The following is a 17,399-nucleotide window of genomic DNA, read 5'->3' as shown; positions in this document are numbered from 1 at the left end:
AGGGTCTGCACACTCCATGAAAGTTAACGTGGTTTATTCCTGGTGTGTTTTTTTAATAAAGCATGTTACCTTTCATGGAGTGTGCGGGACCCTTTGGATTTTTTGCCTTGAGGACATATTAGTCCAGCATCTCGAATTGCTGTATGGTGTGCAACTCCTTCTCTGATGTGGTCATGCTCTGTTTGAACTTCAGGAACTTGTCTTCATCATGTGTAGATGCCTAAATGCATTGAGTTTCTGCCACATGATGGGCTGATTGCCTATTTGTGCTAACAATCAATTTAAACAGGTGTACCTAATAAAGTGGTTAGTAAGTGTATATTACTCTTTAGCAAAATTTTTAGTACACATAATGGAAAAGTCGTGTAATAAAAGCAGTGATACAGAGTTTATTCTGTATATCAAAAGGTTTTCCAGATCACCTTGTTGACATGGAGAGCTTTCTGGAATATTCATCTCACAAGACTGTAGAGGAAAGAGACCCATAATATTAATTCTGCATACAGGTTTATTTCATACTTCATCAAAATGTATCAAAACCAGTGCAAGGAAAACTGGCGCAGAGCAGGTGATGCATTGAAGCAGTTGATCGGACATAATTAACGTCTATTTCATTTGTGTCACTTCTGCTCCAGTTTTTTCTTGCACTAGTTTTGGTAAACCTGCCCCATTGTCTCTTTGTTCTTGCCCCTGTTTTGGGGAAATGAGGTCACGAAGCAGGGAAGTTAAGCTATTGCTCATGTGCACAAAACTGGTGAAAAATAATCCTGCAGCAAATTGCCTGAATGAACATTGCCTACCCCTTGTTTTATCCATTTCCATGCGTCTTAGCTGGTGCTCCCAAGTTCCAAACTCATTGTCCACTTCCTCATCACTATCATAATCATGTTGGTGCTGTTTCATGGCCTTCTCCCACATAAGCTGCATATCTTGCATGGCTTTCTTGTGTTTCATTATCATGTCATACATCTGCTGCATCTGCAGAAATTGAAAAAGAAATGGTTTAAACACTCCACAAAGTGATAAAAAAAAAATCTTATGGTATATCATCAACCTTACCTCAATGGGGGGTTGGGGAGGGGATAGAAAGACAGAGGTGAGGCCGGAGAAGCTGAGGGGCCAGAGAAGAAACCCCAGGTATGGCCACTTTGTATTTTTTTTATAATGTTAATAATTGAGGTACCCTTTAAGGGGAAGGTTCAGGGACTAGCTAAAAAAAAATAAAAATCCATTTCCACTTACCTGGGGCTTCCTCCAGCCCGTGGCAGGCAGGAGGTGCCCTCGGCGCCGCTCCGCAGGCTCCCGGTGGTCTCCGTTGGCCGACCCGACTTGGCCAGGCCGGCGGCCAGGTCGGGCCTCTTCTGCGCTCCATGGTGCGTTCCACGCCGGTGCGCTGACGTCATCGGACGTCCTCCGGGCTGTACTGCGCAGGCTCAGTAGTTCTGAGCCTGCGCAGTACAACCCGGAGGACGTCCGATGACGTCAGCGCGCCGGCGTGGAACGCACCATGGAGCGCAGAAGAGGCCCGACCTGGCCGCCGGCCTGGCCAGGTCGGGTCGGCCACCGGAGACCACCGGGAGCCTGCGGAGCGGCGCCGAGGGCACCTCCTGCCTGCCACGGGCTGGAGGAAGCCCCAGGTAAGTGGAAATGGATTTTTATTTTTTTTAGCTAGTCCCTGAACCTTCCCTTTAAAGCAGACTCTGTTGTGAGGAAAACCTACTGACTGCTGTCAGAGAATAAATAAGAGTAACTCTACAGCTAATGATTTCAATATAACAGCTTAGAACATGAATTGTTTTTTTTATTTCTGTTTATGGAGTCAATTTGATAAGGTAAGTATAAGGCATTTTTTCACCCATCTCCTTATTTCTCTTTCCTCTCCCTACCTGATCAAATACCTGCAACACAACCTTTCCTCCAGGTCACAAACGCTTTACCCCTCACACTCCCCTACTTTCACCACCTTCCTCCCTCCATCTGAACATTCCCTCACACTCAACAGACCCCCCCCAAAAAAATAAATTGAAACTAAAAAACACACACACACACACACACACACACACACACACACAGTTCCCTCCCTTCTCCAGCTTTTTACAGGCTCTCAATGCTTTATCGGTTTAGCTACCGACGTTAGGTCTGCATTCAGATGTACAAGAGGTCACTGAACACAGCAGGAAAAGCTCACTTCTGTGATTATGATTTCAGCAAAATGAAAAAAGGAATAGACACTGACCTGCAGAGGACACCAAGGCAGAAGCAGAAGGGACAGAAGACATTTATAAAACCGTCAAAAAAGGTACCATCATTGTTAAAGGGAATCTAAACTGAGAGGGATATGGATGTTTCCTTTTAAACAATACCAGTTGCCTGGCAGCCTGCTGATCTCTTTGGCTACAGTAGTGGCTGAATTACACACCTGAAACAAGCATGCAGCTAATCCAGTCTGACATCAGTCAGAGCACCTGATCTGCATGCTTGTTGAGGGGCTGTAGCTAAAAGTAGCTAAAAGTATTAGAGACACAGGATCAGCAGGAGAGTCAGGCAACTGGTATTATTTTAAAAGGAAAAATCCATATCCTTCTCAGTTTAGGTTCCATTTAAGCCTTACAGGAGAACATATGCTACAAGTGCCAAGCTCTGGCAGCACAAGTTCTGTAAAGTTGTTCTAGCTTGACACATAATAGTTAAATAGCAGAAAAAGAACATCCCAGGTTGGTAATACCATTAGATCAGTTCTGTGAATTTTTTTTTTAAAGTACATTTACCTCATCAACTGTTTTTTCTGACTTACTTCCTGCTGCTCCTTTAGCTGTTTTTTCTGAGCATCTGACAATTCTGTGACTCCTACCAGCCCGACAGGTTTTCCTTTTTCATATCCCAGACCTTTCAAATCCTGAGCTGTACAAAATAAAAATAGAAGTGGATTAGCTTTATTTACTAAAGAAAAATCTGACTGGTATAGACTGATGAAAAATACCAATATATTACAAATATTTAAAGGGGAACTGTTGTGAAAATAACGTAATTAATAAAATTGCTTTTTTTTCAATATTCATTTATAAGTTATCTACTCAGTGCTTGCCCATTTTCAAATCTTTCCTCAACCGGATTTACATTTTGAAAATTATCACAGGTGCCAACCTCTTTAGTTCGGTCTGATGATCTCTGCAGAATGTTTGTTACAGAGAGTTCTATACAGAGGGTGATAAGAGGTAAAAAGATTTCTTGTAGGAAAGGGGGTATCAGCTACTGATTGGTATAAAGTTCAAACCTGGGTTAAAGTTCCTCTTTTAAGCAGTTAAAAACCATAGTTGACTTTTAAACCAAAGTACCCTCACAAGTTTTATATGCATTTCTATGGATGTGTTCACACATAAAAGGTGTACATTGCAGATGTGGTCCATTCCTGTCAGTTTTGTATGCGTTTCTATGGCCCAGTGCACACCAAAACCGCTAGCAGATCCTCAAAATGCTAGCGGTTTTTGGAGCAGATTTCAGAGCGATTCTAGGCATTATTATTATTATTATTATGTTTAGAGACGTTTTCTAAACATGCCTTGTGTTTTTTTAGAACGTTTTTGTGTAGCAGATTACAAATATTGTCAGCTTCTGTAACAAAAACGCCTGGGAAACGGCTCTGATCTAGCATTTGCGTTTTTCCTATACTTTACATTGAGGCAGAAATGCTTCTGCAAACCGCAAAAATGCAGCAGGAGGCACGTCTGCGGTTTGCTAAAAACCTCAAACCGCTGGTGTGCGCCATCCCATTGAAATACAGTGTACATTAGCCAAGCGTTTTCACAGGCAGATGCAGTTGGCGGATCGCTGCTAAAACCGCTCGGTGTGCACTGGGCCTATGGGTGTGTTCACACATAAAAAGGTGTACATTTCTGGTCCAGTCAAGTAAAACTGATAGAAAACTAAGGAAGAACTGATGCATAACTGACAGGACAGTACTGGACTAGAAATGTACAGATTTGTGTGTGAACCAGGAACTCTCACCCTTTTTTATCAGCATGTGTTTCTTTAATCACAAATCATAGTCGTGAACCAGGGCAGGAATTCAGACACTAGTAATTGCAGGACAGAACCATGGCTTGAGAAAGGAACCACTTAGAACAAGACTTTTCTCCTAGTCAGGCATGGCCCTATCTGACAAGGAGTACAATGCTCACCAGTTAGCAGGCTGGTATCAGGAGGCTCAGCTACCACAGCTGCAGGAGGCAGATCCACTTTCTCTTCTTCAGGTCCCCATCGACTTTTTCTCTTCCGTTTTAAAGCTGCCTGTTGTGCGGATTGCTGTGCTGGTGGACTGGCGACTAATGAGGGTTCTGGAGTGGGAGGAACAGGCCGGGATTCTGGCTCAAACCTTTGTACCAATTCACTTTTTTTGGGAATGTCAGTTGAGGATTTTTGGGCGCGTCTGAACTCTTCTACTTTTAATTTATAATACTGGTAACCTTTACCATTTACATCATATAGAAACCTGCAGTGCACAGAGAGACAAAAACAGTCATTACTGAATGGAAGCTGTTAATGGTCACACAGAGTAGTACCAACATACTCATGGACCATGACACCTCACAAATCTATGTTCCTTTAGACAAAATTCAGCAGTGCTCTACACTGAAAACTGAAAACTTTAGCCCCGACAAAGAGAAATAAGGGCCAATTCCCACTGGGGCGATTAGCAAGTGATTCCTGCTAATCGCCAAAGCGCTAGTGCAAGACTAACTTAATGGCAGTGATCTCACTGCCGCAATTGTGGCCCCTTTTGCGATTAGCGGTAATCGCAAAACACTGTGCATGCATGATCTAGAGGGGTCGCAAAACCGTGCTTAATAAGCGCTAATCCTATCGCTATATTATCCTGTGAATATAGCGATTTAACTCCATAAAATTACCTGAAAGCAGGGTTTTCCCTGTTATTCTGTAGTGCTATGGCTTCTACCTCTGGGCCTCCATCTGCCACATATCTGGCCAACTTCTCTGCAAACATCTTTGTTTCTTCATCTTCTGGAACTGAAAAAATAGAGAGAAATTATTTAAAGATTAATAGCACAGTTTGAGCAATTACTAATTACCATTTCCTTCAGAAAAATAAAAGATTTGTACTACACGTTTACTACATTTTACAGACATGCTGTTTATTTTAATATCAAATCAATGGAAGGATAAGAAATTTGTAGGCCTTTTCATGTTTGAAGATTACGGTTTTTGTTTACTAAAAGTGATGCTTAGCATGCAGCTAAATGTATATATACAGCTCCAATCCAACTTTTCTTTCACTGTAATACTAATCATGGGATATACATCACCTTTTTAGAGCAGTTTGGTGAAGTAAGATCAAGTGTAATTCTCTATGATAACTAATTAGAAGTCATAAGACTTGTGCATGGCTGTGTCACACATTCCTGACAGCAGGGAACTGATAAGAAATTCTGTCGGTCATCAATACTTTGTAAGGGGGCTGAATAAACGTGCACCAGTGAGTGTTTTCAATATTTAGAGGACAACTAAAGTGAGAGGAATATGGAGGCTGCCATATGTATGTTATTTTAAAAAATACCAGTTGCCTGGCATCCTACTGAGCTTTCATGCATCACTAGTGTCTGAAGCACACACATGAAACAAGCATGCAGAAAATCCTAACATACACCTGATCTGCTTGCTTGTTCAGGGTCTATGTGAAAGTATTGGACAGGAAAGCCAGGCAAATTGCATTGTTTAAAAAGGGAAATAAATATGCCAGCCTCCATATCCCTCTCACATAATGTGTCTTTTAAAAGTTAACTTTTTAAGTACTAGCAAGTTTATCTTCCCGACAGTCTTCATTATGTTAGAGATCATGTGGCTACGAAGGTACTCTCTTGCACATATATGGGAATGCCCTCTAGTAAAACCATTTTGGAATCTAATATGCCAAACCGTCTCCCTAAATGTAGAACATCCTATAACTATCGCCTTTACTGGGGCTCTTCTGGTGAGTCTAAACCAACTCCAAGAACCTTACAGAACCATCATCACTCACAATAATGTGCCGCTCGCCAACTTATACTCTCCTATTGGAGTGGGAACCAATTACCCTCCTTTACCAAACTACCAAATCAAGTAGATTTTAACCTATGCATGGAAATTCTATTCCTTAAAGAGGAGCTGTTAGGTATAAGGTCTCAGAGAAAATAAACACATATATCAGTAGCTAAAGATTGGCTGTACTTACATTACATATACATTTCACTGTCCACGTTTGTACTTCACAGAATTTTTATATAGTATATGCAGAGAATGATGCTCCTGACAGCTCATGGCAGGTTCCATGTTTTTCTGTCTTCTATGAAGCCAATTGTGTCGTCATGTCCTCCCTGCTTCCTGATCACAGAAAAGCTCGTACTGAATAACACACTGTGCAGTGAATATTAATTAGCCATGTGGCTAGGAACAATAGCTGACTCCTGCAGTGTACTCTGCCCGGAGATTTATCAGTGCTACGCGCTGGACTGATTACAAGCTGCTGTAACGTCTCATTAGCAGCCGAGGGGAGGGCCCCAGAATGCTTTGCAGTATAGTATGCGGCTTGCGTCCTGCTTGGGTCTAACAGCTTTGCTGATAAGCACACATCAAAGGTAAGAGAGATTTTTATCTTCACTAATGCCTTTTTGGCTTCCTTCTAAACTGTTTAACACAGGAGAATAGAGGTTTAAATTAGCTTCTGCAGCCTGACAGTTACTCTTTAAAGGAAACCAGGGCTGGTATAAATCTAATGTTTTATACATACCTGAGGCTTCCTCCAGCTCATACGCACGGACCGCTCCCACGCTGCCGTCCTCAGTCTTCCTGCAGCTCCAACACCAGTCCTGTCACTTCAGCCAGTTGGGGCCAGTCTACGCAGGAGAAGTGAGCCCTATACATATCTCCAGCAGCTGCTGGAGAGATACGCAAAGAGCACACTTCTCCTGCATCAGACAGGCTCCAATTGACGTAAGTGACAGGACCCAGTACCGAAGCTGCAGGAGGGCTGAGGATGGCAGCGTGGGAGCGATCCGTGCGGATGGAGCTGGAGGAAGCCACAGGTATGTATAAAACGTTAGCTTTATACCAGCTCTAGTACTCTTTAAATGGACTGGGACAAAATCCTCCCACAAATAACTCTAAACGAACCCAATAACTCTAGATAGATAGGACTCTCTGCAGAGAAGAAATTAATCATTACTTTTATACCTACTCCCTGAAAAATACCCCCCCCCCCCCCGGCTTAGTTGGCCCGCGCCAATAGCTGCCCGTTCATGTCACAAAATGGAGAAGACATGATCAGGAGCAGCTCTATATTCTTAGGGTACCCATCTGGTATCAGTCAACAAACAACCACAATATTAAACCGAATCAACATCAAAAGTTCGAAGTTGTTCACTTGGTTGCTGTACTCTCCATCATAAAATATCTGTTAAAAAGCATGTTAGATGGTCTTTTTATGTTTCTTAATCTTAATTTCTTCTCTTATCTTTCGAAAATGTTGATGTTGGTGTTCAAATAATATTTTCAGTATTGACTCAATGTTCTATCATTCTGGTATACTCTTGTATTGGAAAATATTCAATAAAAATCATGATTAAAAAAAAAAAAAAAAAGTATATAAGACTTCACAAAAGTATTATTTAGATACAGTTGTCTAGCTCATCACTTTTCACTTCACTTTTACTGTAAATTGTCGGCTTACTGAAGCCTGATTTGCCTGCATCTGCTGCCGTATGAGAGCGATACCGATACGGCAGCAGATGCAAGTGAAACAGGCTTCTAGAGATACTGAAGCAAAAAAAAATAAAAAAATTATGATATAATGAATTGGTTGTGTAGTACAGATAAGAAATAAAGCATTAGGAGCAGAGTCTAATATTTGTTTCCAGTACAGGAAGAGTTAAGAAACTCCAGTTATCTATGCAAATTGAGCTCTAGGACACAGAAAGCTATGACTTTTGATGGTTTTTATCTCAACTGTATTGTTTTTTTTCTTTTGCAGAGAACAGTTCAGGACAGGTCAAAGGTTCACTGCCTGTTCTGTAAAAACATTTAGAATGCTGAGTAGTGTGTAATTTGAGTCCACCAGTGTAAATTGAGAAAAGCGCAATATAAATGTTATTTGTCTTGTCTTGTAAATTGCAAATATTAGAGAATGATGCAAGGTTATTAAAAAAAAAAAAAAAAAAAAAAAAAAAAAAAAAAAAGCTGTAAGGCCTGGTGCACACCAGAGGAGTTTTTCTGGGTGTTTCGAGTTTTCAAATCTGCTGCTAATGTTATCCTATGTGTCTGTGCACACTGGAGCAATGAGGTTTTGTAAAAAAAACCCATAGCATTACATTGGAAAGAGCTTTTAGAGGTTTCAAAAGCTCTTCCCAATGTAATGCTATGGGATTTTTTACAAAACCTCATTGCTCCAGTGTGCACAGAGACATAGGATAACATTAGCAGCAGATTTAAAAACTCAAAACGCTCAGAAAAACTCCTCTGGTGTGCACCAGGCCTAAGACTGAAAATAAAAATATGAGAATATTTTTTTTGCTACCAATGTTCTAGTAATTATCCGTACTACACAACCAATTCATTATATCAATTTTTTTTCCGCTTCAGTGTCTCTTTAAGCCGGAGATCACACACAGCAGGGATCCAATAAGAGGCGCACAGGGACTGGCTGACAGCAGTTGCCTGTGTACTCGACAGGCAGCCAGACTGGTCTTTTACATGCCACCCAGTAATTTAGAGTAGTAAATAGGTTTAGCTACAGTTACATACAACAAAGTTGCAGCAAAAGGGCGGCAGGATGACTGCTCCCATGATAGCCGTATTACATAGCTACTTTGATTTGTGACAGACTTAAAATGGGATTGTCACCATAAAAATCAAATTTCAACAGCAACTGGTTTGAGTGTATTAAGTGATAAAGATGCTAATCCTGCTTTTCTGCTGTTATGATTTGGAGTTATCACATACTTAAGGAGCACTGGCCCTTTAGTAGTCAGTGCCAAACAGTTGCATGCTGGGGGTTCTTTTTATCTATAATATATTCCACCTCTTCCATTTATTTCCCTGCCTAGCTACTTATCTGAAACATGATCCCCTGCTCACTTGTGTTTACAAGCAAGGCTGAGGTGACTCAGCAATTGGAGGAGAAAAGAAAAAAAGTAAAGGGCAGAAATGACATCAGGATTTAGCCTAAACTGTGGGCAAAAAACATGGTTCCCACCAGGAACAGAATTCTCTTAATTTACTATATAACATTCTCTGAAATCAAAATGTGGACAGTACAATACATGTGTTATGTAAGTAGATCAAGTATTTATCTACTTATGTATGTGTTTTTTCCATGGCATAGTATGGCTAATCCTACTGCTTTAACAGATACTGCATCTACTTATGAATGACTTACATTTCCATTGCAATGTATTCCATTGTTATGAACAGTGAAGTTCTTTTCCAATCCTGGTCACCACTGTAAAAGGTCATTCTGTCTTATGTCATGTTTGTTTATATCACACTGTACAAATAGAGACTAATGAAAGAGCAAGGAGAATTTGCCTCTTTATAGGTACTCCTATTTTGGGAGAGTGGAAAGTTGACTAAGGGGTTCCCTTTAAATTGAGAGTCGGAGTTGTGTTGAATGCTAGTTCCTCTTCAGGCATTTCATTGTACATTGTCCACACAATTTTAAAGTACTCCTGAACTGATACTTAGACCTGTTAAAAAAAAGCAAGACCGCACAACTCACCTACTCCTGGAACCTATTGCCATGTTTTCCACCCTATCAGCACTCCCGTTCAGCCACCGCATCCTCTCGTATCTGCCGCCATTTTTACCGCTGTGGTGCCGACGCGGAAGTAACCCGAAAGTACTTCAGCTCCATAGCGGTGAAGATGCCAGTAGATATGAGAGAACACGCCATGGAATGGGAGAGCTGAGAGGGTGGAAAAGACAGTGAAGGGAACCCTGAGTAGATGAGTTATGCTGTGGTGTTTTGTTGTTAATAATAATATTTTTATAGGTTTTTTTCTCCAAGGGGATTCAAAGTGCTGTAGACCTTCGTTATGGCGCTCCTAGGGAGGATAATTGTTATTTTCTCCCTGCTCATATTCAACATTCTAGTCAATACAAGATGTTGGCTGACTAGAACAAGTGCCGTTTTGTGAATGGTGCTGTGACATACGTCACAGCACCATTCACAAAACGGCACCTATATCAAACACCCTCTCAGTTCAGGGGTACTTTAAAGAGACTCTGTAACATCAAAAACATCCCCTGGGGGGTACTCACCTCGGGTGAGGGAAGCCTCGGGATCCTAATGAGGCTTCCCACGCCGTCCTCTGTCCCACGGGGGTCTCGCTGCAGCCCTCCGACCAGCCGGCGACAGACCCGACTGTCAATTCAATATTTACCTTTGCTGGCTCCAGCGGGGGCGCTGTGGCTGCTTTCGGCTCCGAAGTAGACGTAAATACCCGATCTCAGTCGGGTCCGCTCTACTGCGCAGGTGCCGGAAAGTTGCGCCTGCACAGTAGAGCAGACCCGACGGCAATCGGGTATTTCTGCCTACTTCGGAGCCGACAGCCGTCAGAGCGCCTGCGCAGGAGCCGGGAAGGTAAATATTGATGTCATCTTGTATGGAGGGCTGCAGCGAGACCTCTGAGGGATGGAGGACGGCGTGGGAAGCCTCATTAGGATCCTGAGGCTTCCCCCACCCGAGGTGAGTACCCCCCAGGGGACGTTTTGACGTTACAGATTCTCTTTAAGTGTGTCACAATGAGAACATTTCTCATGATTAGAAGTGCCTTTGAACAACCACTCTACCAAGCGAACCTAAAGTATTATTTGCATTAGCAACTTTACAGATAGCCACCTTACCATAACAATACTAGAAATTCCCTAGGACTGCCCATTAAAAATTGCCTGCTTACCATTGGACGATACAGTTTTCTGTCGATTCTGACAATTCTGCTTATACTCTGCCAGCTTCTTCCTATAATACAGGAACTCTGGACTGTTCTGATCATGTAGAAACCTACAATGAAGTATGGAAATATTACCAAGTGTTCATCCAACAAGTATGACAATAATTGGTGGCTGAAATATACGATTCACACATATCATGGTTACAGAAATAAGACTTGTACCCATCACGCATTTTGAACTGTTAGTTAAAATCTGAAGCAAGGAAAATATGGAAGATGGCACTGAAGACCTCCTTTTAACCTTCCTGGCGGTAACCCCGAACGTAGATAGGGGTAAGCCGTGCAGGAAGTTTTCTCAGGCCCTGTTGGGCCGATTTGCACAATTTTTTTTTTGCTGCACGCAGCTCGCCCTTTGCTAGCTGCATGAGCACACCGATCGCCGCCTCCCGCCGATTCGCCGCGCCGCCCCCCTTAGACCCCTTGCGCAGCCTGGCCTATCAGTGCCAGGCAGCGCTGAGGGGTGGATTGGGACTCCCGATCCCGATGTCGATAACGACGGGGGAAAAAGCCCTTCAGGAAATCCCGTTCTTTGAACGGGATTTCCTGATCGCCGGAGGGTAGGGGGATGCCTAGCTGCACAGCGGCTATCATGTAGCGAGCCGTAGGCTCGCTTCATGATTTAAAGGAAAAAAAATTAAAAAAAAAACGGCTGCGCTGCCCCCTGGCGGTTTTTAATAGACCGCCAGGAGGGTTAAAGCGGACCCAAACCCTTGCATAACACAATGAAAAGTTTTCATTCCTCATATAAATTCTGTAGAAATCAACTGCACTGAGCTGTGTTTGTTTATATAGATACACCAGAGTGTAATTTTAGCAGTTGCCACAGCTCTGCCTGTACAGGAAAAGAAAGATGCTTTAACTGCATGAACTTGAAGATTTTTTTTCCCCCTAATGTTCATCATACTGTGCCAAATCTTTCAGAGCAGAGAGGAAGTTTGGAGTTTAGATCCACTTTAAAGTAGGTCACTTGCCTCTTGTTTTCTACCACATCCCAAAACCTTAGTGACACATTAACTGTTACCCCCACACCCTACTATACCCATAGTAAGGATTAGATCATAAGCTTCTCTGAGAGGCAGAAAGTGACAAAACTAATTACTCTGTAAAACACTGTGGAAGAGATCAGTACTATATAAATACATGACAATTGCATATCAAGTAATTTTACATTAATTTCCCAAGCAACCTTTTAAAAAAAATAACCACACTTGCAAACGTAAATAGCGTTATCCCTGTGTCCCCTGGAATTCTCCTTAATCCTAAATACTGCTACTCACACGATTCTGGTTTCATGCAGAACAGGGTGGGGCAGCCTAACAACATGCAGTGGGGCCAGTCTGTCTCAATCACTGACATCAATCCCCATCTACAGAAGCAGCATGTGGGAAATGGCAGAGGAGGCAATATCTCTGCCACTACCGATGACAAATAATTGGAATGGCCAAAACTACCTCCTCCTGCCTTGAAGCATAATGGATGAGGGGGAAAAAAAGATAGTTACCAGTACTTCCATCAGTAGAGTGAACCCTACGGATAGTCCCAAGGCTTCTCCAATTGGTCTGTGGCCCACAGTTTTAGCACAAGGTCCCTCAAAGCATATTTGACAAGGGACTGTCAAATTTGCTTTTGTGGCCCTAATCCCATCCATGTACCAGAGCAAACGCACTTGGCAGGCGCAAGTATGGTCCCGTGCATGCGCAGTGCCATGAAGCTGCACAGATTCGTGCTGCTGGACACACTCTGACCAAACCTGGACCTGAACAGCGTGGTCATGATTGTACACAAACAAGAGCAACGCCATAGAGTTGAAGAGGGTTCCGTGCAGCAGCAGTGGGCTCGCAGGAGATCTTGGAAACATCTGGAGTACCCAGAGGTTATCTACTACATATGATGCATATGGCTGGGAGCAAACTTGTCTGTGTGGAAAACCATGGGTTTTCTGCCACGTGCATATGTACGTGTGATTTTTGTTTGAGTTTTATGTGCGCTTTTCATTTGTTTCAATTTTGCGTTTACAATACATATGCATATTAAACACGTGAAATATTAAATCAAATAATATTTTCAAAAAACATGCAGATCTCATGTACTTTTGCTCTCTCGTATTGAAGCATTCATTCAAATCACATGAAATTTGTACACAGTATGCGGGAAGAAAGAACTTGTTGAGCGATTAACAAATTAATGCAAAACTGATGTTTAAAATGTCCTGTTTTTGCACTTGTTAGTGCAAAATATAGGTTTTAAAATTATCCGTTTTGCTGTAGGACAGCACATGCCGGCTGTTTCCCACTGTCAATGAGCAGTAGGCAAGTTGATAAAACACACAAATTTGCATCGCAAATTCCACAGCAACGAGATTTTTTTTTTTGCCGCCAATTGACTAACATTATGCTAAACGCATGCGATTTTACTAAATGTGTTCCCTGAAATATAATTAATTTTGTGTACAATCAACAGAAATATTTCATCCTGTCTGATCACTAACTGGCAGATATCAAATGGTTTGCATCAACGGAACCAACAAAACTTGAATCCATTTACAATTGAGAATCAAATCTATTAGTTGATCGAACACCAAAATCAATCAGTGTATGGCCACCTTAACAGTCACTGTGAAACACTATGAAACAGAAACGTTTCTTGAAGGGAACCTGAAGCAGGGAAAATGATTTAAAATAAACACATGATGTAGCTGCAAATGAATATTACATACTTACCTCGCTGTCAGTTCCTCTCAGAAGCTCATCATTTTCTTCTGACAGTGATCCCTTCCAGTTCTGACAATACTTTGTCAGAACTGAAATATACCAGTTGCTGTCAGTTATATATCAGTAGCTGTCAGTTACAACTGAATGAGCAAGGTAATGTCCATGTCTCTCTATGGCTCAAGTGGGTGATATTACAGTTTAACAGAGTGCTGACCAGGAAGCTGTTGTGGGGTAATGGCCATTTTTAAAATGGAGAACGGAGAATTTCAATGATCACAGTGGAGAAATGGGACACAGGAGAGGAGAAAGATTGAGGAGTAGACACTGCGTGAGGTTAGTATGACCTTTGTATGGTTATTTTGACTTTTTATTTTCAGTTCAGGTTCTCTTTAAGCACTCACCCAAATGCTGGATTATCCTTGTAATCTTCCGCTGCCATTTTTTCAAGTTCTCTGCCCCCTTCCGCTACAAATCGAGCCAACTGTTCCACAACCTTACGGGTCTCAGAGTTCTCTGGGGGTGAAACTTTAAGCAGGCTGTCAGTACTGGGATTCAAGTCACACAGCAAACAGTCAACAGGCATTTTACTGCTAGGAAGAGTGCCAAGGCAAAGGAAAGGAAGGGAACAAAGCAGGAATGAGACGGCAAAACATACTTAGATCGTCAGCTCTTTTGGTCAGCATTCCTCATTAAATATACATTATCCAGTGAATTCATCTCTGTATACTCTCTATTCTGTATTTCAGCCTCTAAACATGTCTAACCATAGAAACAGATGCAGACACTCAGGAGGAAACTGAAGTATTCAAGTTTTGTGAAAAGGACAACCATTAACATGGTGCATCAGGCTGCTATCACTAGTCTCATGCTGGACTCTACATAAAAAGATATGAAGAAGCAAGCTCAGGCTAGGTGACACGGTTTTCCAGCTTATAACTAAAGAGAAGCTTGTCACAGCCACGGGAGATAGAGGGAGATCTACTCACTGTGGTCCCATAGAGCTTTACAAGGCAAGTCAACCCAAAGCTGACATTTCAGCTATTGATAAAACTCTAGCTGGATAAATCAGACATTGGTATCTTATATCTTGATGGACTCCAGCAGCAAGATTTCCTCCACTACCATGCCTCATTGGCAGTTGCATATCTCACGACACAAGGCAAATCAATAAGAACTGAACTCAACTAACTGCAGTATTGCTTACAAACTATAATGGGAATATTTAGATTACACTAAGCTGCATAAATATCAATTTGCAGTTTTTTGATGGTTTTTTTTTTGTTTTTTTACACAGAAGGGGGCTTCTGGGTACTTTTAAGTCCCTACAAAAACATCCTTGTTTTTCCAATCCCCCATAATTAAACTGTGTACTATGCAACACTAAATTGTACAGTAACTCTTAAAATGTCTTGAAAGTATTCTATACATTGCAGTTTACTAAACATGGCTCTGCAATTACACTGCAATTATCATTCTACATATAAGGGGCATGCTATTCTGCATCAGCACTTACAATATTGCAAAACCACTATTTTTCAGTAATTTAGTCAAAATGAAGGCTACACTGACCACTGTCCTGTAATGGGTTTCACAACACTTATGTATATACATGTATAGGTTTGTGTTGTCTTGCACACTTGTGGATTAGACCATGATGAAACGGGAGTGCTGCAGCTTGTAAAAGAGGGATGATGCCCCCTATATGACATCAAGTAAGGGAGAAATCGGGCACGTCAAACAATTCTTTATTCGTTTTGTGTAAAAACAGCCACTGTTTCGGAACCACAAAGAGCTCCTTTATCAAGGCAAGGTTTGCTCGTAGGCAAAAATCTGTCTGCTGCAATGAAAAGGCTCCCGTTGGAGAAACTCGGGAGAAGACTCCTCTGAACCCTCATAGATGTGATGTGTATCAGGCTGGCGACAGGACAGCAAGACACACAATGTTTTGACCAGTTAAGTCACTATGATTAACAGCAGACAGCCTGGAAAAAAGGCAGAGAGCTTCTACAATGTGTTATATTTATATGCTATTCATTATTTGTAATTCATTTAGTTTTCAAAGTGGTCAGTTCTTTGTGAATCACCTTGTAAAAAAACAAATAAGTAAGCGCGTTACCCCACAATGGATATGGAAGGGGGTGGATATTTCCCTGCTGGAGTGTCCTGAGGGTAAAACAGGGAAACAATAATTTGACATTCAAAAATACTTTTGCTATGATTTGAAAACGTGACCTTTATAGTAACCCAGAAGTGAGAGGCATAAAGGTGGCTGCAATATTTGTTTCCTTTTAAAAAGATAATCTGTACTGTCCAATTTGTACAATAAAAAAACATACCAATTGAGTCACTGCGATCTCCTGGATCCCTCTTTGTCATTTCCGCCACAATCCTGGCTGTTAATCGCCAGTTTTAGGCAGTGTTTACAAACAAAAAACATGGCAGCTAACCAGGAAGAGTGTATGCATAACTTCTCCCTATCACAGCAGAGGCAGTGCATTCCTCTCTGGCTTGACAAAGAAGAGAATATTAGATATATTACAGAGACAGTGCAAATAGAAAAGGCTGCAGTAAGCCAGACCACATTAGAACAGGTATAGGAACTTATAGAATAGAAGAAATAAGGCGGAACATTTTTTACAGAGTCTCTTTAAAAATAATACCAGTTGTCTGGCTGACTTGCTGAGCTCTTTAGTTGCATCAGTAGTGTCTGAATCACATCTGAAAGAAGCATGCAGCCAATCCAGTCAGAAACACCTGATCTGCATGCTAGTTCAGGGTCTATGGCTAAAAGTACCAGAGGCAGATGATTAGCAGAACAGCCAGGGAATCTGCATTGTTAAAAGAGAAATAAATAGGCCAGCCTCCATATCCCTCTCAATTCAGGTGTGCTTTAACCACTTCCTGCAAAACTGACATTTTAAAACATCTGTTTTTTGCACCTTTTAGTGCAAAAAAAAAAAAAAAAATAATGTTTTAAAACAATCTGTTTTTCAGAAGAGAGGATCACAATATACCTTTACACCTCTGGGTGGTAAGGAAGTGGTTAAGATAATTTTAATACATTTATGTACTGTATTAGGTTTTCAACATGATTGGTGGTAAATCCTCTATTTGTATTTTTACAACTAAAAGCATTATTCAGACATTTTCATAGGAAATATGAAAGGTTATAAACCTATTGGTTTGACTGGCAAGTTTCGTATGTACAAGTCATTGTTTTGCTACTGTGCAGGAAATAACATTGAACAGTAAAGCCCTCATACACACGCTAGATGAAGCTTGGCTGAGGCAGCCAATATTGACCACCGTGGCTGAGAAGCTATCTCGTATACAGGAACCCCTGGTGTTCCCAGATGCCTCGGCCGCGATCATACAAGTGGATCATTTTGGCCGATTGCCGGTCGGTAGCATTATTCTCCCCCCCCCCCCCCCTCCCCCACACCTGACTCCCACGTGACGTCACACCTCTCCGTCTATCTGTGCAAGATGACACCGTACAGAAATAAAAATGAATATCCCTAAACTATATAGAGCACAGCAGAGATTAATCCAGACGGAGGGCAGTTCAGATTCACGTTTGCTTGCATTATCATTTGGCAATTTAGAAAACATTGCTTTTGTAATGTTTAGGAACTGTTTACTACACTGATAAAGGAAGACAATTTCCTACTTACAAAACCTGCCAGCATGT

The 17,399-nt window shown here is 41.6% G+C and overlaps 1 protein-coding gene across 1 annotated transcript in view; it reads right to left on the bottom strand.

Annotated features, from left to right (window-relative positions):
• Positions 1-17,399, bottom strand: part of SUGP1 (SURP and G-patch domain containing 1) — a 57,687-nt gene that overhangs the window by 18,616 nt on the left and 21,672 nt on the right. The window contains exons 5-10 of the mRNA XM_068271274.1: positions 14,110-14,233; positions 10,944-11,047; positions 4,908-5,025; positions 4,179-4,489; positions 2,795-2,901; positions 801-978 (exon numbers count right to left, since the gene is read on the bottom strand). Coding sequence (XP_068127375.1) covers positions 801-978; positions 2,795-2,901; positions 4,179-4,489; positions 4,908-5,025; positions 10,944-11,047; positions 14,110-14,233 — 942 coding nt within the window. The remainder of the gene's footprint in view (positions 1-800; positions 979-2,794; positions 2,902-4,178; positions 4,490-4,907; positions 5,026-10,943; positions 11,048-14,109; positions 14,234-17,399) is intronic.

The sequence above is a fragment of the Hyperolius riggenbachi genome, chromosome 1 (genome assembly GCF_040937935.1).
Source record: "Hyperolius riggenbachi isolate aHypRig1 chromosome 1, aHypRig1.pri, whole genome shotgun sequence".
NCBI classification, from domain to species: domain Eukaryota; kingdom Metazoa; phylum Chordata; class Amphibia; order Anura; family Hyperoliidae; genus Hyperolius; species Hyperolius riggenbachi.
Note: the sequence above shows the minus strand (reverse complement) of the source record. Positions and strands in the feature narration are given on the sequence as shown.